The following is a 16,644-nucleotide window of genomic DNA, read 5'->3' as shown; positions in this document are numbered from 1 at the left end:
TTTTAAGGAGAGAAGTCGAGTGCAGAATTTGGGCAAAGGTGAGCAGATTTGCTCGGGTAGGTACAGAGAAGTTAGTGGCAATATGGCATCAGTGAATAAAGCTCAAGAAAATGAATAAGTAAAACTGAAGACTAGATCCGAACAAAGAGCATGCAGATGATGTAGTAGCACAAAAAGCAGCATGTGATTTAAAGATAATCACAATTATAGAGACAGAGTGACCGGATGGTCCAAGTTACTGAAGTGAACCACATTGGAAATGAGATAGAAAAGGAGCTCTGAAAGAAATGATGATGTAAAGACAGTAATGAGTAAGAATTTTGGCTCAGAAGCTGAAAGTAGAATCAGTATGTGTGGAATAACAAGGGTTGGAATGGGCTGGCAAGAGTTATTTGTGGGCCCCCTTGTGATAATTATATTGTTGGACTGGAAATTGAGCATTAAATAAATAAACAAAGGTCTTGTAGTAATTGTGGATGACTTCCTATTTTGAAGTAATCAAAGTGTCAAAATTAGTGTGCAAAATAAGTCGTAAAATGGTTTTGTGACTGTTTCTTAAAACAATAAATCGTGCAGCTGGCAAAGAAAAATGCTATTTTAGATGTGAACATATGCAATAAGGCAGGCTAATTAGTACTACCACAGAAAAAAGACCTACTAGGAAATAGTTGGATTACAAGGATGACAAAATAAGCAGCAAACACATTGAAAGAATCAGTTCAAAAATGTCCAACAAAAATGCATTCTATTAAAAAACCAAAGCTGAGCAGGATCCATCTTGAGCTTTCTATGGAAGTTAAAAATTGACTATTATAAGTATCTGTTGGAAAGGTAACCCTGAAGATTGAAAGTGTTTTAGAAACCAGGAAAAAAACAAAAAAAAATTGTTTGAAAATGTATAATTTAGAATATGAGTAATTTGCCAGGAATATAACCACAGATTTTAAGAACTTTTACAAGAGTATAAAAATGAGAATTGTTGAACAAAACATTGGTTCTGTCAAGAGCAGAGACGTAAAAAATAAACACTGAGACATTGAACAATTATTTTGTCTCGAACTTCACAACAGCAGGTGCAAATTCCATACTAGAAATAAGTGTTAGCCAAAAGACTATGAAGAATAGGAACTTGAAGTAATTCTCAAAGAACAGGTATTGGAAATGCTCATAGGTTTGAATTATGACAAATTCCTAGCATTTGATGGTCTTCATTCTAGGCTTGGGCAAGCAATGATAGAAGTGCTGGTTATGATTTTCCAGTATCTTGGGAATTTTGGAACAGAACCAGAGAATTAAACAAAAACAAATGTAACATTGGTATTCAAGAAAGGAGGGAGAGAAAATAAAAGCTCAATAGTTGCCAGGTAGGCTATCATCAGTCATCAGGAAAGTACTGAATGCTGTTGTTAAGAAATTCTTAATGTTGCATTTAGAAAATCAAAGTTTGATCAGACATTTGCAAGGTTTTATCCAAGGGAAATAACCTTTAAAAACTACTACTAGGGATTTTTTGAATATGCAGCTCAGAGTGCCTGAAGGAAGACAAAGCAATGTAATATAATTGGATTTCCAAAAGGTATTTGATAAGGATGTCACTGCAGATTAATATTTAATGTTAGGATGCCAGAAGATGGGTATATTAGCATGAGCGGTGTAATAACCAATAGAAGGAAATGGAAGATACAAATAAATGATGCACTTCCATGTTGGCAGACTGTATCTCGTAGCGCAATACAGGGGTCTTGGCAATCTATATTGACAAGCTATGGCAATCAATATTGTTCACTCATTCTTCATCAAAGTAATGAGTGTGAAATATGTCTTAAGTTTGTTGATGTCATTTTTCCATAAAGAAGTTGACGATCAGCCTGTTTATTATTGATAGCAGAGCAGGCTGAAGAGACTGTCCGGTCTGCTGCTCCTATCTCAAGATTTCAGCTTGTGGGGTTTAAAAAAAGAGTCATCTTCGCATTGGATTTGCAGCTCACAAGTGACTCCAGAGAGAAATGGTGTATAGATGTTGGACGTCTCTATTCTATAATTTGTTTTGTCCAAATTTGATTTGACTTCTTACTGTCATGTGTAATGAGGTACAGTGAAAAGTGTTGGCTTATGTGCTTGACAAGCAGATTGTACTATACAGTGCATCAGGGTAAGAGAACAGCGCACAGGATACAACGTTCCAGCTGTCGAAAAAGTGCAGAGAGATAGACACGAACATTAAAGAGGTCCACTCAAAACTCTGATAACAACTGGGAAAAGACTGTTCTTGAATCTGTTTGTACGTGTATTCGGACTTTTATATCTTCTGCCTGATGGGAGAGGGTGGAAGACAATGGAACTGCATTGGGAGGGGTCTTTGATTATGTTGGTTGCTTTCCTGATGCAGCGGGAAGTATAGATGAAGTCAGTGGATGAGAGGCTGGTTTGTATGGTGTTCACAACTCTATAGTTTCTTGTGGTCTTCGGAAGAGCAGTTGCCAAACCAAGCTGTAATGCATCCAGACAGGATGCTTTCTGTGGTGCATCCATAAAAATTGGCAAGAGTCTTTATGAACAGGCTGAATTTCCTTAGCCTCCTGAGGAAGTCGATGTGTTGTTGTGCGATCTTCACTATAATGTCCAAGTGGCTAGACCAGGTCATATTGTTGGTGATCAACACTACCAAGAACTTGATGGTGTCGACGATATAGACCTCAGCACCATTGATGCAGACAGGTGCGTGCCCTCCACTCCACTTCTTAAAGTCAATGATCAACTCCTTCGTTTTGCTGACGTTGATGGAGAGATTGTTGTCTTAACACCATGCCACTCTTTCTTTTCTGTGCCCCATCTTGTCATTGTTTGAGATCCGAGTACAATGGTGGTGTTGTCAGCAAAGTTGTAAATTTGGTTGGTGTGGAATTTGGTCCCACATTTGCGTGTGTCAAAGAAGTATTGTAGAGGGTTAAGAACACAGCAGTGTGGGACACCATTGTTGTGGATAAGCATGGCGGAGGATTATTGCTTACTGAATATGGCCCGTTGGTCAGGAAATCAAGAATCCAGTTGCAGAGGGGGTAGCAGAGGTCTAAGTCCTGAAGTTTGGAGATAAGTTTGTTTGGAATTATGGTGTTGAAGGTAGAGGTGTAGTCCATAGCAGCCTGACGTAGGTATCCGTGTTGTCGAGGTGTTCCAGGGATGACTATTGGCAGATGGCGTCTGCTGTGGGTGAATTGCAAAGGATTAAGGCAGTTTGGTAGGCTGGAGTTGGTATGATCCAAGACTAACCTCTCAAAGCACTTCAAAATTATTGAGCCAAAGCTCCTGGGTGGAAGTGATTGAGGCACACTGCATGATTTTTCTTTGGCACTGGGATGATGGCCATCTTCTTGAAGCAGTTGGGGACTTCAGATCATAGTAAAGATTGTAATCTGTAAATATTCCTGCCAGTTGGTCCATGCGGGATCTGACTGCACAGCTGGAGACTCTATTTGGGCCAGTTGCTTTCCTTGGGTTCACTCTTGAGAAGGCTGATCTGACATCTGTGGCGGTGACCAGGGGTACAGATGCATTTGAGGCTGTTAGGATAGAAGACATTGTTCACTGTCCGTCTGCTCAAAGTGAGCGTAGAATGCATTGAACTCATTGCCCTTGATTCTGTTTGACTTTGCCTTCTGGTTATGTTGTCTAGTCTTTGCCACAGATGATGTTTGTGGTTAGTCTGCCCTTGAGCTTAGTTTGGTATTGCCTCATGGCATCCCTGCTGGCCTTGAAGGTCATAACTGGATTTCCTTTATGGTTCTGACTTGAATGCTTCAGATCTGAACCTCAGTAGGGAATGGATCTTCTGGTTGATCCATGGTTTCTAGGTGGAAACGTTTGGATTAACTTGTTCAGTACGCAGTCATCTACACGCTTAGTAATGAAGTCTGTGATGGCAGTGGCATACTCATTTAAGTTGGCTGCTGAGTTCTCGAGTACAGACTTGTCCATAGACCCCATGTAGTCCTGTAGAAGCCCTTCTGTTTCTTCAGACCAACACTGTATTCATTTCTGTACTGATGCCTCACACTTCAGTTACTGCTTAAACAGGGAGGAGGAGTGCAGTGTCGTGGTTTGATTTTCCAAAATGCAGATTGGGAATGGAGCAGTTAGGGATCTTTGATTTTTGTGTGGCAATGGTCAAAGATACTCGGATCTCTGTTGGGACAGGAGATGTGTTGGTTGTATTTTGGTAGCACATTCTAAGCACATTAAGTTGAAGTCATCTGCTATGATGATCAAGGCTTTGGCATGTTCAATCTCAAGACTGTTTGTAGCGTTCAACATTTCATCAAATGCACGCTTCACTTCCGCATGGGATGGGATATAGACCGCTGTCATGATAGCGGAGGTGAACTCGCGCGGCAGGTAGAATGGACGGCATTTCACTGTTAAATATTCCAGGTCTGGCGAGTAGTGACTCACCAGAGTCACTGAGTCTGAGCAATGGGATGTTTTGATGATGAGGGAGATCCCACCATCCCTTGCCTTGCCACCATTTGGTGAATTGAGAAGCCCTCCGGTTGTAACTCACAGTCACATGTGGCAGGGGTGAGCCATGTTTCTGTAAAACAACAGTCCCTCAATTTTGTTTGGAAGGTGAGTCTAACTTTAACGTTATCTCCTTGTTTTTCAATGGCTTGGATGTTTGCCAGGAGTATGTCGGGAGGGGGTACTTGATACCTTGGAGTTTCAGTCTCACTTTGAATTACTTTGAATGCTACTAATGGTTTAAAAATATTGCACTTTACTTGACAAAATAGTTGTATCATTATTGCATTATTTTCTATTTGAGAAACAATTGTATGGCTGAATGAATTGATCACTCATTATCTCATTAGTCAAATATTTAATTCTTGTGATTGAGCAGTAATGGTTTTTAGCATTAATACTTGACTGTGGAACAGGAGATGCATATAAGAAACTTTGAATTCAATTAAGTCAAATACTTTATAACTACAAGAAAGGTGTTCATGACTATTTGTATAGATCACTGTTGGCGTAATGATAGTTTTATGGTTGATTTAATGCTGTTTAACTGTCTTCACTATTTGTATGCTAATGTTTGTCCAACTGAGATATACCTGCTGTTTCCTTTCTGTGAAAGTTGATTAGAGTGGCATAGAAACCATTCTTATGAATTCTATTGTGGGAACATTCCTAAATTGCTATTGAGTGAAATTCAAATTTAATTAGCACAAAAAATAACTCAGTTAATTATTCTCATCTTTATGAGCAGCAGAATTTAATCTTATTGCTTAGTTTTAAATGGGCGATTCAAGGAATTCTTGAATTCTTGAATTACTGGAATTGCTTGAATTTGTGCTATACTTGTATCACCTTGTACAATGTGTTCTTACTTTCTTTAATTCAGGAAGAACTAAGAGAATTAAGGGAAATTCCCAGTGACCCTCAAGCAGAGCAAGAAATAATTAACAGCATTGAAGAAATTTATTTCAACAATGACTCATTTGATGTTGTGAACTATGAGCTGGAGGTAACTGCAACATGTTTACTTTCTGTTTGTTTTTTGAAAAATCTTGAAGATGTACAAGTAGCTTTTCAATTGTCTGAACATGACGTAAGGCTGGTAAAATTCTAGAATCCATTGTTAAGGATGAGATTTCTAAATTCTTGGAAGTGCAGGGTCAGATTAGAACAAGTCAGCATGGATTTAGTAAGGGGAGGTAGTGTCTGACAAACCTGTTAGAATTCTTTGAAGAGGTAACAAGTAGGTTAGACCAGGGAAACCCAGTGGATGTGATCTGTCTAGACTTCCAAAAGGCCTTTGAGAAGGTGCATCACGGGAGGTTGCTGAGTAAGGTGAGGTGCCATGGTGTTCGAGGTGAGTTGCTGGCTTGGATTAAGGGTTGGCTGTCTGACAAAAGGCAGAGAGCTGGGATGAAAGGGTCTTTTTCGGAATGGCAACCAGTGACAAGTAGTGTCCCGCACGGTTCAGTGTTGGGGCCACAGCTGTTCACTTTATATATTAATGATCTGGATGAAGGGACTGGGGGAATTCTGGTGAAGTTTGCTGATGATACGAAGATAGATAGGTGGACCAGCAGTAGTACTGAGCAGGTGGAAATGCTGCAGAAAGATTTAGACAGTTTAGGACAGCAGTCGAGGAAATAGCTGATGAAATTCAACGTGAGCAAATGTGAGGTATTGCACTTTGGAAAAAAGAATACAGGCATGGACTATTTTCTAAACGGTGAGAAAATTCATAAAGCAGAAGTACAAAGGGATCTGGGAGTGTTGGTCCAGGATTCTCTAAAAGTTAACGTGCAGGTAGGGTCCGTGATTAAGAAAGCGAATGTAATGTTGTCGTTTATCTCAAGAGGGTTGGAATGTAAAAGCAGTGATGTGCTTCTGAGACTTTACAAAGCTCTAGTTAGGCCCCATTTAGAATACTGTGTCCAATTTTGGGCCCCACACCTTAGGAAGGACATATTAGCCCTGGAGCGTGTCCAGCGGAGATTGACACAAATGATCCCTGGAATGGTAGGTTTAACGTACGATGAATGGCTGAGGATCCTGGGATTGTATTCATTAGAGTTTAGAAGGTTGAGGGGAGATCTAATAGAAACTTACAAGATAATGTATGGCTTAGAAAGAGTGGATGCTGGGAAGTTGTTTCTGTTAGGCAGGGAGACTAGGACCCATGGGCACAGCCTTAGAATTAGAGGGGGTAAATTTAAAATGGAAATGAGACATTTCTTCAGCCAGAGAGTGGTGGGCCTGTGAAATTCGTTGCCATGGAGTGTAGTGGAGGCCGGGACATTAAATGTCTTCAAGGCAGAGATTGATAAATTCTTGATCTCACAAGGAATCAAGGGCTATGGGGACACTGCAGTGAAGTGGAGTTGAAATGCCCATCAGCCATCATTAAATGGTGGAGTGGACTGGATGGGCCGAATGGCCTGACTTCCACTCCTACGTTTTATAGTCTTATGGTCTAAGGTAGTCAATATAACCAGGCCCACCTACCTGACAATTAATGGGTCTAAGTACAGTGTTCATTTTATATCCTGCCTTATTACTCCTCATTGGGGTTAATTTTCAATCTTAACTTCAATCATTTAAGAGCACTTGGTAGTTGAGATTCATTTTTAGATTGTAATCATTTGTCTTTGGGGTGCTACTGTGCTATAAATGTTGGCTAATTTAAGTTCAATTTTTAACCAATATATTCTTTTTGTGTGGACTAAATTGATAGTTGCACTGGTTGCTGTCAGTACAAAATCTCGTTAGATTTTCTGTATGTCTGTTGCATGGTCTGACTAAGAACGTGATGAGTGAGTTGAGAATACTTCAAATGCTTTTGAATCACTGAATTAAGACAGTGCAGCAGCAGCTCTCCAAATGAGCTTTTCAGTCACGCCCCACTATCCTGCCTTCTCTCCATAACCTGCGCCATGTTCTATTTCGAATACCAATCTAACTCACTTTTGAAAACCACAATCGAACTGATTTCCACTACACTTTCAGGCAGTGCACTTAATTTGATTGTAGAAAGTGCAGATTATGGAATTTTAGCTTCTATCATCTGATTGTCATATCCGAGACTTTTCATCGACTAAAGTACGTGTCAGACAGGAAGATACGTGGACCTAAAATGGCTGTGGTCATGTGACCACATTGAAGAAACTTACATGAGTTCCGTGTGAAATAGGCAAAACCATTTGCATTTAAATTAACATTTTTATCAGAAGACCAAAACCAGTCAATTCAAGTGTTATGACTGTGATGGGAGGATTGGATAAATTCCACCGCTCCACAAGTCGTGCCATGTGTTGATTCAGAAACCAAAATGGCCAATTTTTCTTGCTACTATTCAGAATAAAAATGATATTTAGCAGACTTCTTTAGTAAACACAAAATCTGTTTATTATAAACCAACCTTATTCTTAAAGCACGTGGCCAGCACTGGTCAAAATCTAAACTGTGATCTGGATTTAAATGGAATCCTCACTATCTCAAGCACAGGCACATAGCCACATCGCCACATCACAAAAAGACAAGTCTCTGTAGTGATGATGCATTTTTAAAATAAATGCAAGGGCAAAAACAATCCTGGTCGTCTGAGAGTCTGGAACCTAAACACATGAAGTGATGACATCTCCAATCCACTGGATTTCCTGGCAGTGAAATCCAATTATGGCAGCTGTTGACAGTAATGAGAACTGTAGTTCTACATAAAACTGCATTAGTGTTGAGAACATGGTCACTCTCTGAATTTACTGGTTTCACAAGTTTGTCACAAAATCTAATACGTAGAAACTCTATCAGGTTCCCAAGAGCTTTTACTGAGAACAAATTTCAGGAGATTTTCTTGCAACGTCTGGAATGTCTTTGTTATTGCTTCCTGGTTTTGAAAAATAGTATTCTAAGTCCAGAGAAGGTTGCCAGGCAAATATTAGCATTGGGTTTGCCGAGACTTTTCAAAGCCAAGCTTTCCAGTAGTGAAGGCAATAAACCCCATCTCTTATCTCCTTGAAAGCCTTGGATGGCTGAATTCTGCAAAGTCTAATTTTTCTGTGAACAGAAATGACTTAAAATATACATTAACATAAACCTGTTGACCTCATCCTTGACAATCTTGTTTAAATATCCAAACTCTTCCAATCTTCCAATTTTTCCACACAGTGCCTTCAATATAAATATTTGCATCTGTTAAATTCAATTGTGTATGATTTCATGTATAGGGTGGCTAACCAGTTTACCAGCTTGGAAAAACGATAGACCTAGAATGTACCCAATATACAAGCTTTATTTCAACAGCGCCATTCCTGGCAGTAGATCTAAGAAGAAAGAATGGATTTGAGTATTCATGAAAAAAGACATATTTTGCTGAAGCATTTCATTTTGCACTCCAAATTCACAAGAAATATCAATGTGAAGGAAAACAACGTTAATATGTTATGAGAGAGGAGTACTGACAGGTTCGCAAGGACTGTGGTTGGTCGTGATGTTGCCATGGAAAATGCACCAGTTAGGTGATGACTGACAACGAAATGTCAAGCTTTGTTTCAATTTTAGGACAGATTGACTCTAGTCAAGGCATTGCCTTGAGAAACGAACCAGAGTGTGACCGACATGTATTTTGCTATGTTGAAACAGGTGTACTGTGTTGTTATTAACTGGTGCATTCTCTATTGCTATGCTTCTACCAATCAATCTACTTGCCAACCAGTGACAAGATTCTCATAGAATAACCAATATTGTTTACCCTTGACTTTGGCACACCTTGCCAATTGGACTGATAAGTACATGGCAAAAAACATCAACAAAATGGCCCAAAACGTCGGCTTTCCTGCTCCTCTGATGCTGCTTGGCCTGCTGTATTCATCCAGCTGTATGCCTTGTTATCTCAGATTCTCCAGCGTCTGCAGCTCCCATTATCTATATAAAACTGGATTTGTTTGCAAGAACTGGACAAGTCTTTCTACTGGATTGTTTATACCGTTATGTTGGAAAATAGCTCCTGGTGAAAAAACATAGCTTGTGAAGGGGACCACTCATTGTGATTCTAAGACACTTAGAGATTCTACTGCTGCTGCAGATATGAGTCAACAATTAATCACCATGTCCCTGGGTTTAAAATGTTGACACTTCAAACACTCTAAGGACTCTGAAACAGTGTAGCCTTATTTCTCCCTGTCTATGCTTAAATTATTTTAAATTTAGCATCTGTGTGCTTGATGTCATTTTTTTAAATTTTTCTCTGTGTTAGCAGGTAATGAGTTTTGTTTTTCTTTAGTTAAAGAAAATCTTGCTTGTTAGTGCCTTCAATTTTTTAAACAAGCTATATTTTAATTACATGTAATATCTGTATGCCTAAAACAAATAGAAAATATTTGTTGCAAACGACAGAAGGGATTAGAAATAGGAGAACTGATGCTTCCCCTGCTCCCACCCACCATGCTCAACAGCTGCTAACTAGTGTGTGGACATATCGATCCTCCCAGTTGCAGAAACCACTGTAAAACACGGACTTTGGACATCAGTATAGTAGCAAGTAACATTAGACAGAATATAGCTTCCCATTATCAGCCAACCCCTCAACCTGGAAAAAGTTTCCAATTGATCATTATGATGTAAGTTTCTCAGACCTGGAACCACTCCTGCAAATCATCGATGATCCTCCTCCAAAGTACATACATCCTTTCCTAAATGCAGCCCCCAGAACTCTGGCTGAACCAGTGTTCCATGCAACTTCAATATATCCTCTCTTTTCCTGCACTCCACATCCTTGTGAACAAAACCTAGGATGCCACGTACCTTACGAACCTCTAGTTCAACTTCAAATAAGTGATGCATGCACCCCTTGTTTCTTTCCGTTCACTGATATTTCACATATTTTTCAAGTCTTCTAGAATGCTGTTCAATGTTTCAAACAGAATGACAACAATGAAAAAAAATAATGCTGTGATTATTAAACTAAATTTCCTTGAAATTATTTCTGCTGAGAAATCATTCTCTTTTGATAATCTGCAGCACTGGAAGATTGCTTTGGCAAGTGTGTATTGATGATTTTGATGTGCTTTATTTTGCTAAAGGTCAGAATGGTTGTTAATTCATGTATTTACTTTGGTGAGCAATTGATTTTGTTTATTCCCTGCTGGTCTGCAGAAACTGCCCTCTGTTCTCAGTCTACAAGACCTAGAAGAATACAGAGATAAACTGAAACAGCAGCAAGCTGCTGTAAGTATTTTGTTATTAATTAGTAGTAGAAATTAAGATGAGTTGCTAAAACACTTGATCTAAGCAACACCTTGATTCGTGACATGCCTTCCCTCTGGTCCTGTATTCTACTAAAATGAAAGCCTGGAAGTACTGTGGTTATGGTTTAAATATATTCTTGTTTGGCTACAGTTAACCCAACTGAATCAATGCTTAGAATTCCTTGGCAGCATGTTTAATTTTCATGTGACACATGCTGTCGAGCCAGAGAGGCCTTTATTACTTCCTCATTTGAATGTCTTTGCTGATAAGAATTTGTGCTTAGACTTTGGAAGATAGCTATAGAAACTAAAAGTATAAAGGCAAAATTCTGGAGATGTGGGAAATCTGTGAGGAATGCTGAGAATGTTAGAGAGACTCAGCAGGTCTGACAGCATCTGTGAAGGGACGAATGGAGATAACAATGCTTAAAGTCTGATATAACTCTTAAGTTCGAAAGAAGAATTGTACCAGACTTGAAATGTTGACTCTCTTTGTCTCTCCACTGAAACTGGTTTGTTGATAAACACCTTGTTTTAACCTAAATTTTTAAGTAATTTACTTGGGCAATTTAAGAATTTGGAAGATAAACAAAAGTTGCTCACTGACATTGGAAGACTCTTGCAAGCTTAGATCTTCTTTTACTTCAAATTTGGCAGTTATGTTCTGTGGAATATTGCTACTCGGACAATATTTTAACAAGGTGGATGTGTGTTGAAAAAATTCAAATTTCTAGATACACACAGCGTGTTGCTCAGCATCTCTGAAGGGAAGAAAACAGGTTTGATGCCTTTTACAAAAAAAGTGTAAATTTTGTAAATAATGTATCTTGTTATTTTTCCTGTCTTTTGGACTGAAATGAGAAAAGAACTGTTTAAAAGCTGAAGATTCCTGCATGTTTTGAAAACAAATAACCAAATACTCATTGCAAGTATTGTTTACACAGTTGCTTGTTTAACCAGGGTGTAATTGAAGTGTAGTTTGTAGATGCGCTAGAACTAAAAGGTTGTGTCTGTGGGCTAATGACTAGTTATTGATGACAAAGGCTGTTTGGCCAACAACTGTGACTGGTTCTCATGTAGCTGATTAGGCTGGGCACAAAATGCTAAGAAGTTTTGGGACGACTACCGGCTCAGGAGCTGTGTCCCCCTTGTGTGTCCCCCTTGTGTGTCCCCCTTGTGTGTCCCCCTTGTGTGTCCCCCTTGTGTGTCCCTCGCGCTCTCGCGCTTCTCTCCCCTCCCCCCCCGTCTTTTCTGTACAGTTTGAAGCCTAACAAACACCAGTTACTGTAAACTGTGACTTTTAGTTAGTAAGTTCTGGACCTTTAATAAATATAAACTCGTCCCATGTTTCCTACAAGCCGAAGGAAAGCCGAGAAACTGCATTCTGACCAGCACGAGAAACATAAGAATCATCTCGGTAGCCACTGTGAACAGAATTTTTGAATTGCCTTCCCAGTATTCCTCCCTATACATAACACCTATTTTTCTTTTTCTTTTCCGTGTGTGTATGTGTGGGCCAGTGTATAAAGGGATTAGAGTTTTAATTAGTAATGATAAGTTAATGATTCATTGTTGTTGACATATAGCTGCAACTTAATTACTGGTAATTATTAGTAATCCTTCTTAAGTATGGAAATCTTGTCTAATAAAATGGGTAAATTGGGAAATTCTGCAAATTTTTAAACATCTTTAAGTTTTATGAAGACCCCAGGAATAATGAGGCTTGATATCAAGCTTGCTACCCCAGTGAGCTTTGACATGTTAAACAGAACTGTGGAACTAAACGATTTACCTCTGTAAGATCAGATAAAATAAAGCGAAATGTAGGGAGAAGTAATGCATTGGACGAAAGATTAGCCAGGAGATGCAAAGACATCACGATTACAAAAGAATCTGCAAATAATTATTTGGGCTTGTGGTGGAAGAGTCAAAGAATATGGAAGAATGTCACAGATGAAAAGTCAGCGAAGTGAGAAGTGGGGAGCAGATAGCATACTCCTTCGTCCAATTTCTGATTGGAAGAACCCCACACAAACATCAACTTTGTGATCCATATTCTCACCACGCCAATTACTTTTTTTTTCAACTCATTCATGGGTGTGAGAAGCTTTTACTGCCTGTTCCTAGTAGACCTCGGGAAAGCAGTAGTGAGCTACCGCCTTGAACCACTGCAGCCCACCTGCTGTGGATTGATCCAGTGCCAGTGAAGGCACAGCAATGTATTTCCAAGTCAAGTTGGTGAATGGCATAGACAGGAACTCTCAGATGGTGGAGGTGTTCCCATGTATCTGCTACCTTTACCTTTCCAGATAGAAGGGGTTGTGGGTTTGGAAGTTTCTGTCTCAGGACATGACTACCACAGGTTGTTGATGACTAGATTGTGAAACATCTCTCCCAATTTTGGTACTAGCCCCCAGATACTAGTGAGGAGGAATTTTTAGGATGGACATGGCTGTTTCTGCTGTTTTTTCTGGTGCCTAAGTCGATGCCTGATGGCCTGTCAAGTTTTATTTCTTTGACATTTTGCAGCGATTGATATAAATGAATGGCTTGCAGGGCAGTTGAGAGTGTAAACCATATTGTTGTGGGTCTGGAGTCACACTTAGGCCAGACGAAGGTGGATGGCAGATTGTACTTCCCTAAAGGGCATTACTAAACCAGATAGGTTTTTCTGAAAATTGACAATGGTTTCATGGTCATCAGTTGATTGTTAATTTCAAATATCCTTTTCAGATATAATTCCAGATATTATTCTACTACATTCCACCAGACTGTAAATTATGATCTAGAGTCATCTGTAAGATTTCTTTGGATAAGATGATTGCTTTTATCTAGAACATTCTACAATATTCCCGACCCTTTTGTTGAACCGAAATGGCACCATGCACCAAATCGACGACAAATTAGAGTGAAAGTGCAAGTTTGAGTTCAAAGGTTATGGGAGTCACATCTCGCAAATGGATAAACTGACTCATAGGTGAAGTCTGGAAAGCATCCTTCTAATGCGACATGCTTTTTCAAAAGTTAGAATAAACCAACTGCATTTTCAAGGTGAGGGCTCATTTTAGTAAACATCCCGCACAACCTAAAGACCTGAAAGAACTGTGGATGCTGTAAATCAAAGACAAAAACAGAAATTGCTGGAAAGGCTCAACAGGTCTGTCAGCATTTGTGGAGAGAAATCAGACTTGATGTTTTGGGTCGAGTGACTCTTCCTCAGAATCCTCCCTTAGTGTTCTGAGGAAGGGTCACTTGAGCCAAAAGGTTAACTCTGACTTCTCTCCACAAATGCTGCCAGACCTGCAGAGCTTTGCCAGCTCTCTGGCAAAGCTGTTTTTGTCCTGCACGACCTGCTGTTTTGGGTTAGAGTTTATACCTAGAACATCCCTGGTATTTATGAAAGTGGCTTGTGTGCATCCTAGGGTGGCCTGCAACTTATTTGGAAGTGAAATATCAGTAAGAGATGGTTACAAAAGAATGTAGCTTGGATCTTCGCTTTATCTTCATTTTATTGTATTTAGTACGGTTTAGTGCATAGACCAACCCATCGTCTGTTTACATTTATCTCAATTTAAAGCTGTGACTCCAATCAGCATGAGTAGAAAATAGGTTATGCAGTTTCATAGCTTTCTATTTAATTACCTACTAAAATCTGTTAAGTAGGTTTTGGGCTGGATTTTCTATCTTACTACCTTCCAATCTACGTTATGGTTAGGTCCTCTAATGTATACTTGTGTGTAGTAGACAGAAACAGAATTGGAGCATGGAGGCTTACTTTTTAAAAAAAAATTCCTTAAAATTAAAAGCAATTAAGTTGTGCAATAGCACTGTGTACTCATTAATGAATCATTATTATATTTCTATAGGCATGAGAACTCTATTAAACTAGACGTTTGTATTTCTTAAAAGGTATCAAAGAAAGTAGCAGATTTAATCCTTGAGAAACAAGCTGCATATGTGAAGGTAAGGGACCACGTGCTAATCAGTGCATAATCACTTTTAATTCGCTCAAATCTTGTTTGAGGTGAAAAAAAAACCTTGTGTGAACATGGCTACACGCAACTGCTTTGAACTATAAAATATCACTTGGAAGCATTTTCCTCTGGTTCTGGTACAATGGTATGGAGGATTTCAGTACATTGGAGATATATTGTGTGCTGGAATAAAAAAAATACAGGTACTGTGTTGCACAAAATCACTTGCATTCCAGTATTTATTAATATGGAATATGGGGAAACATTGTTTATTGCTAAACCAGACGCATTGGAAGTGGAAAGACTCACATTTTCAGAAAGACAATGACTAGTATTGTTGGACTGAACTTAAACAACATATAGCAGTTGGTTTCTGCACCTTTTTGGAAAATTTTGAGAACGGATCAAGAAGTAAATATGCAACCTGGAATACAAACGCAACGGTAATTTTATCTTCCCAAAAGCTAACTTCTTTATAATCCAAAATAATACTGAAAATCCTCAACAGGTCAAGTAGCAAATAAGAATTGGAAACATGAAGTAAATGTTCCAAATCAATAACCTTTCATTAGAAGTCAGACTGTGTTTGTAAATAACTTGAGCTCAACTCAGCCAACTTGGTGACCTCAGCACCATGGTGAACTTCAGAGAACAGCTTGTTTTTGAATGTTCTGGTTCTGGAATGTTATCATCTTATCCTACTGTTGTAAAGTTGCACTTGTGTTGGTTGACTAACATAAATCTCATTTTCAACTTTGGAGGATATTAATGATAACTTACTGTCAGTTCAAGCTCACATGTAAAATGGTTGTTTGGGTGAGCTGTGAGAACTCAGAACCATAATCTGAGTATGAGTCATGCCCTTTAAAAGATGGTCCGCAGTTCTGAGGATTGGTCACTGGACCTGAAACCTTAACTGTGATTTCTGTCCAGACATGCTGAACTTTTCCAGCAATTTCTGTTTTTGTTTGTGATGCCCATAAGAGGGGTCACCAGAACATTTTCAGGTGGAAATATATTTTTGAACTGTTGTATTTTTTCCCCAAATATTTCTCTTCCTGCCCATTCTTTGTTCTTCTGAAGAAACTGACCCTTTGCTAAGACATGGTACTGTAGTGGTGTTAATCCGTATTGTTTGTTATTTTCTCCACAACTGAATATTTTGCTGATGTTCACCTGCAGCCCAGGGTGTTGTTCACCTGTGAGGTAAGTGCAGGTTCTTGTTGATACCATTTCCACGTGCACGTTCAGGTTTCCCATATCTGTTGATAATACCTAGTTCTACCCCCCCAATATTAATCTATGAATTAAGAGTGGAAGTAGGCCAGTTGGCTCCTGCAGCTGCCTCCTCCATTTGTTAAGATCATGACTTTACTTGTTCATCGGATCTACACATTGCCTGTCGAGGCCAGCGTTTAGTACCCATCACTTAGTACACACTCATCCTTGTTTTAGGGAAGGAAATCTATTGTTCTTTACTGGTCTGGCCTTGTTGTGACTCCAGACCCACAGCAGTATGGCTGATTGTTAACTGCCCTCTGAAATGGCCTACCAAACCACTTAATTGTATGTAATGATTAAACAGCTCCAAAGTAGGAATAAAACCAGATGGACATCTTGGGATGGGCTCACATGTCAGAAATGACAACAGCATGCTGAGCCCTGTCGATCTTGCACAATCCTCCTTGCTAATATCTGAGGGGCTGTGTCCAAAATTGAGAGCTGTTTTACAGACAAGTCAGGTACTGATGTTTATCTCTAAAGTAAGATTTGTCAACAGGATTATGCAGGCTAGGGTTAACTTTTTTTTTAAATAAAGGAGGTGTCAAGCTGCAACACAGACTATTAGGATGCCAAACAGCGTACATATCAAATGATATACAGGGCTAAGTGATTTTTATGAGCAATGGAGAGAAAAT

The 16,644-nt window shown here is 39.2% G+C and overlaps 1 protein-coding gene across 1 annotated transcript in view; it reads left to right on the top strand.

Annotated features, from left to right (window-relative positions):
• Positions 1 to 16,644, top strand: part of vps50 (VPS50 EARP/GARPII complex subunit) — a 164,963-nt gene that overhangs the window by 23,172 nt on the left and 125,147 nt on the right. The window contains exons 3-5 of the mRNA XM_048557646.2: positions 5,399 to 5,521; positions 10,660 to 10,731; positions 14,661 to 14,714. Of these exons, the coding sequence (XP_048413603.2) occupies positions 5,399 to 5,521; positions 10,660 to 10,731; positions 14,661 to 14,714 (249 nt within the window). The remainder of the gene's footprint in view (positions 1 to 5,398; positions 5,522 to 10,659; positions 10,732 to 14,660; positions 14,715 to 16,644) is intronic.

This window comes from Stegostoma tigrinum, chromosome 2 (assembly GCF_030684315.1).
Source record: "Stegostoma tigrinum isolate sSteTig4 chromosome 2, sSteTig4.hap1, whole genome shotgun sequence".
NCBI lineage: Eukaryota > Metazoa > Chordata > Chondrichthyes > Orectolobiformes > Stegostomatidae > Stegostoma > Stegostoma tigrinum.
This window is presented reverse-complemented; position numbering and strand designations above follow the sequence as displayed.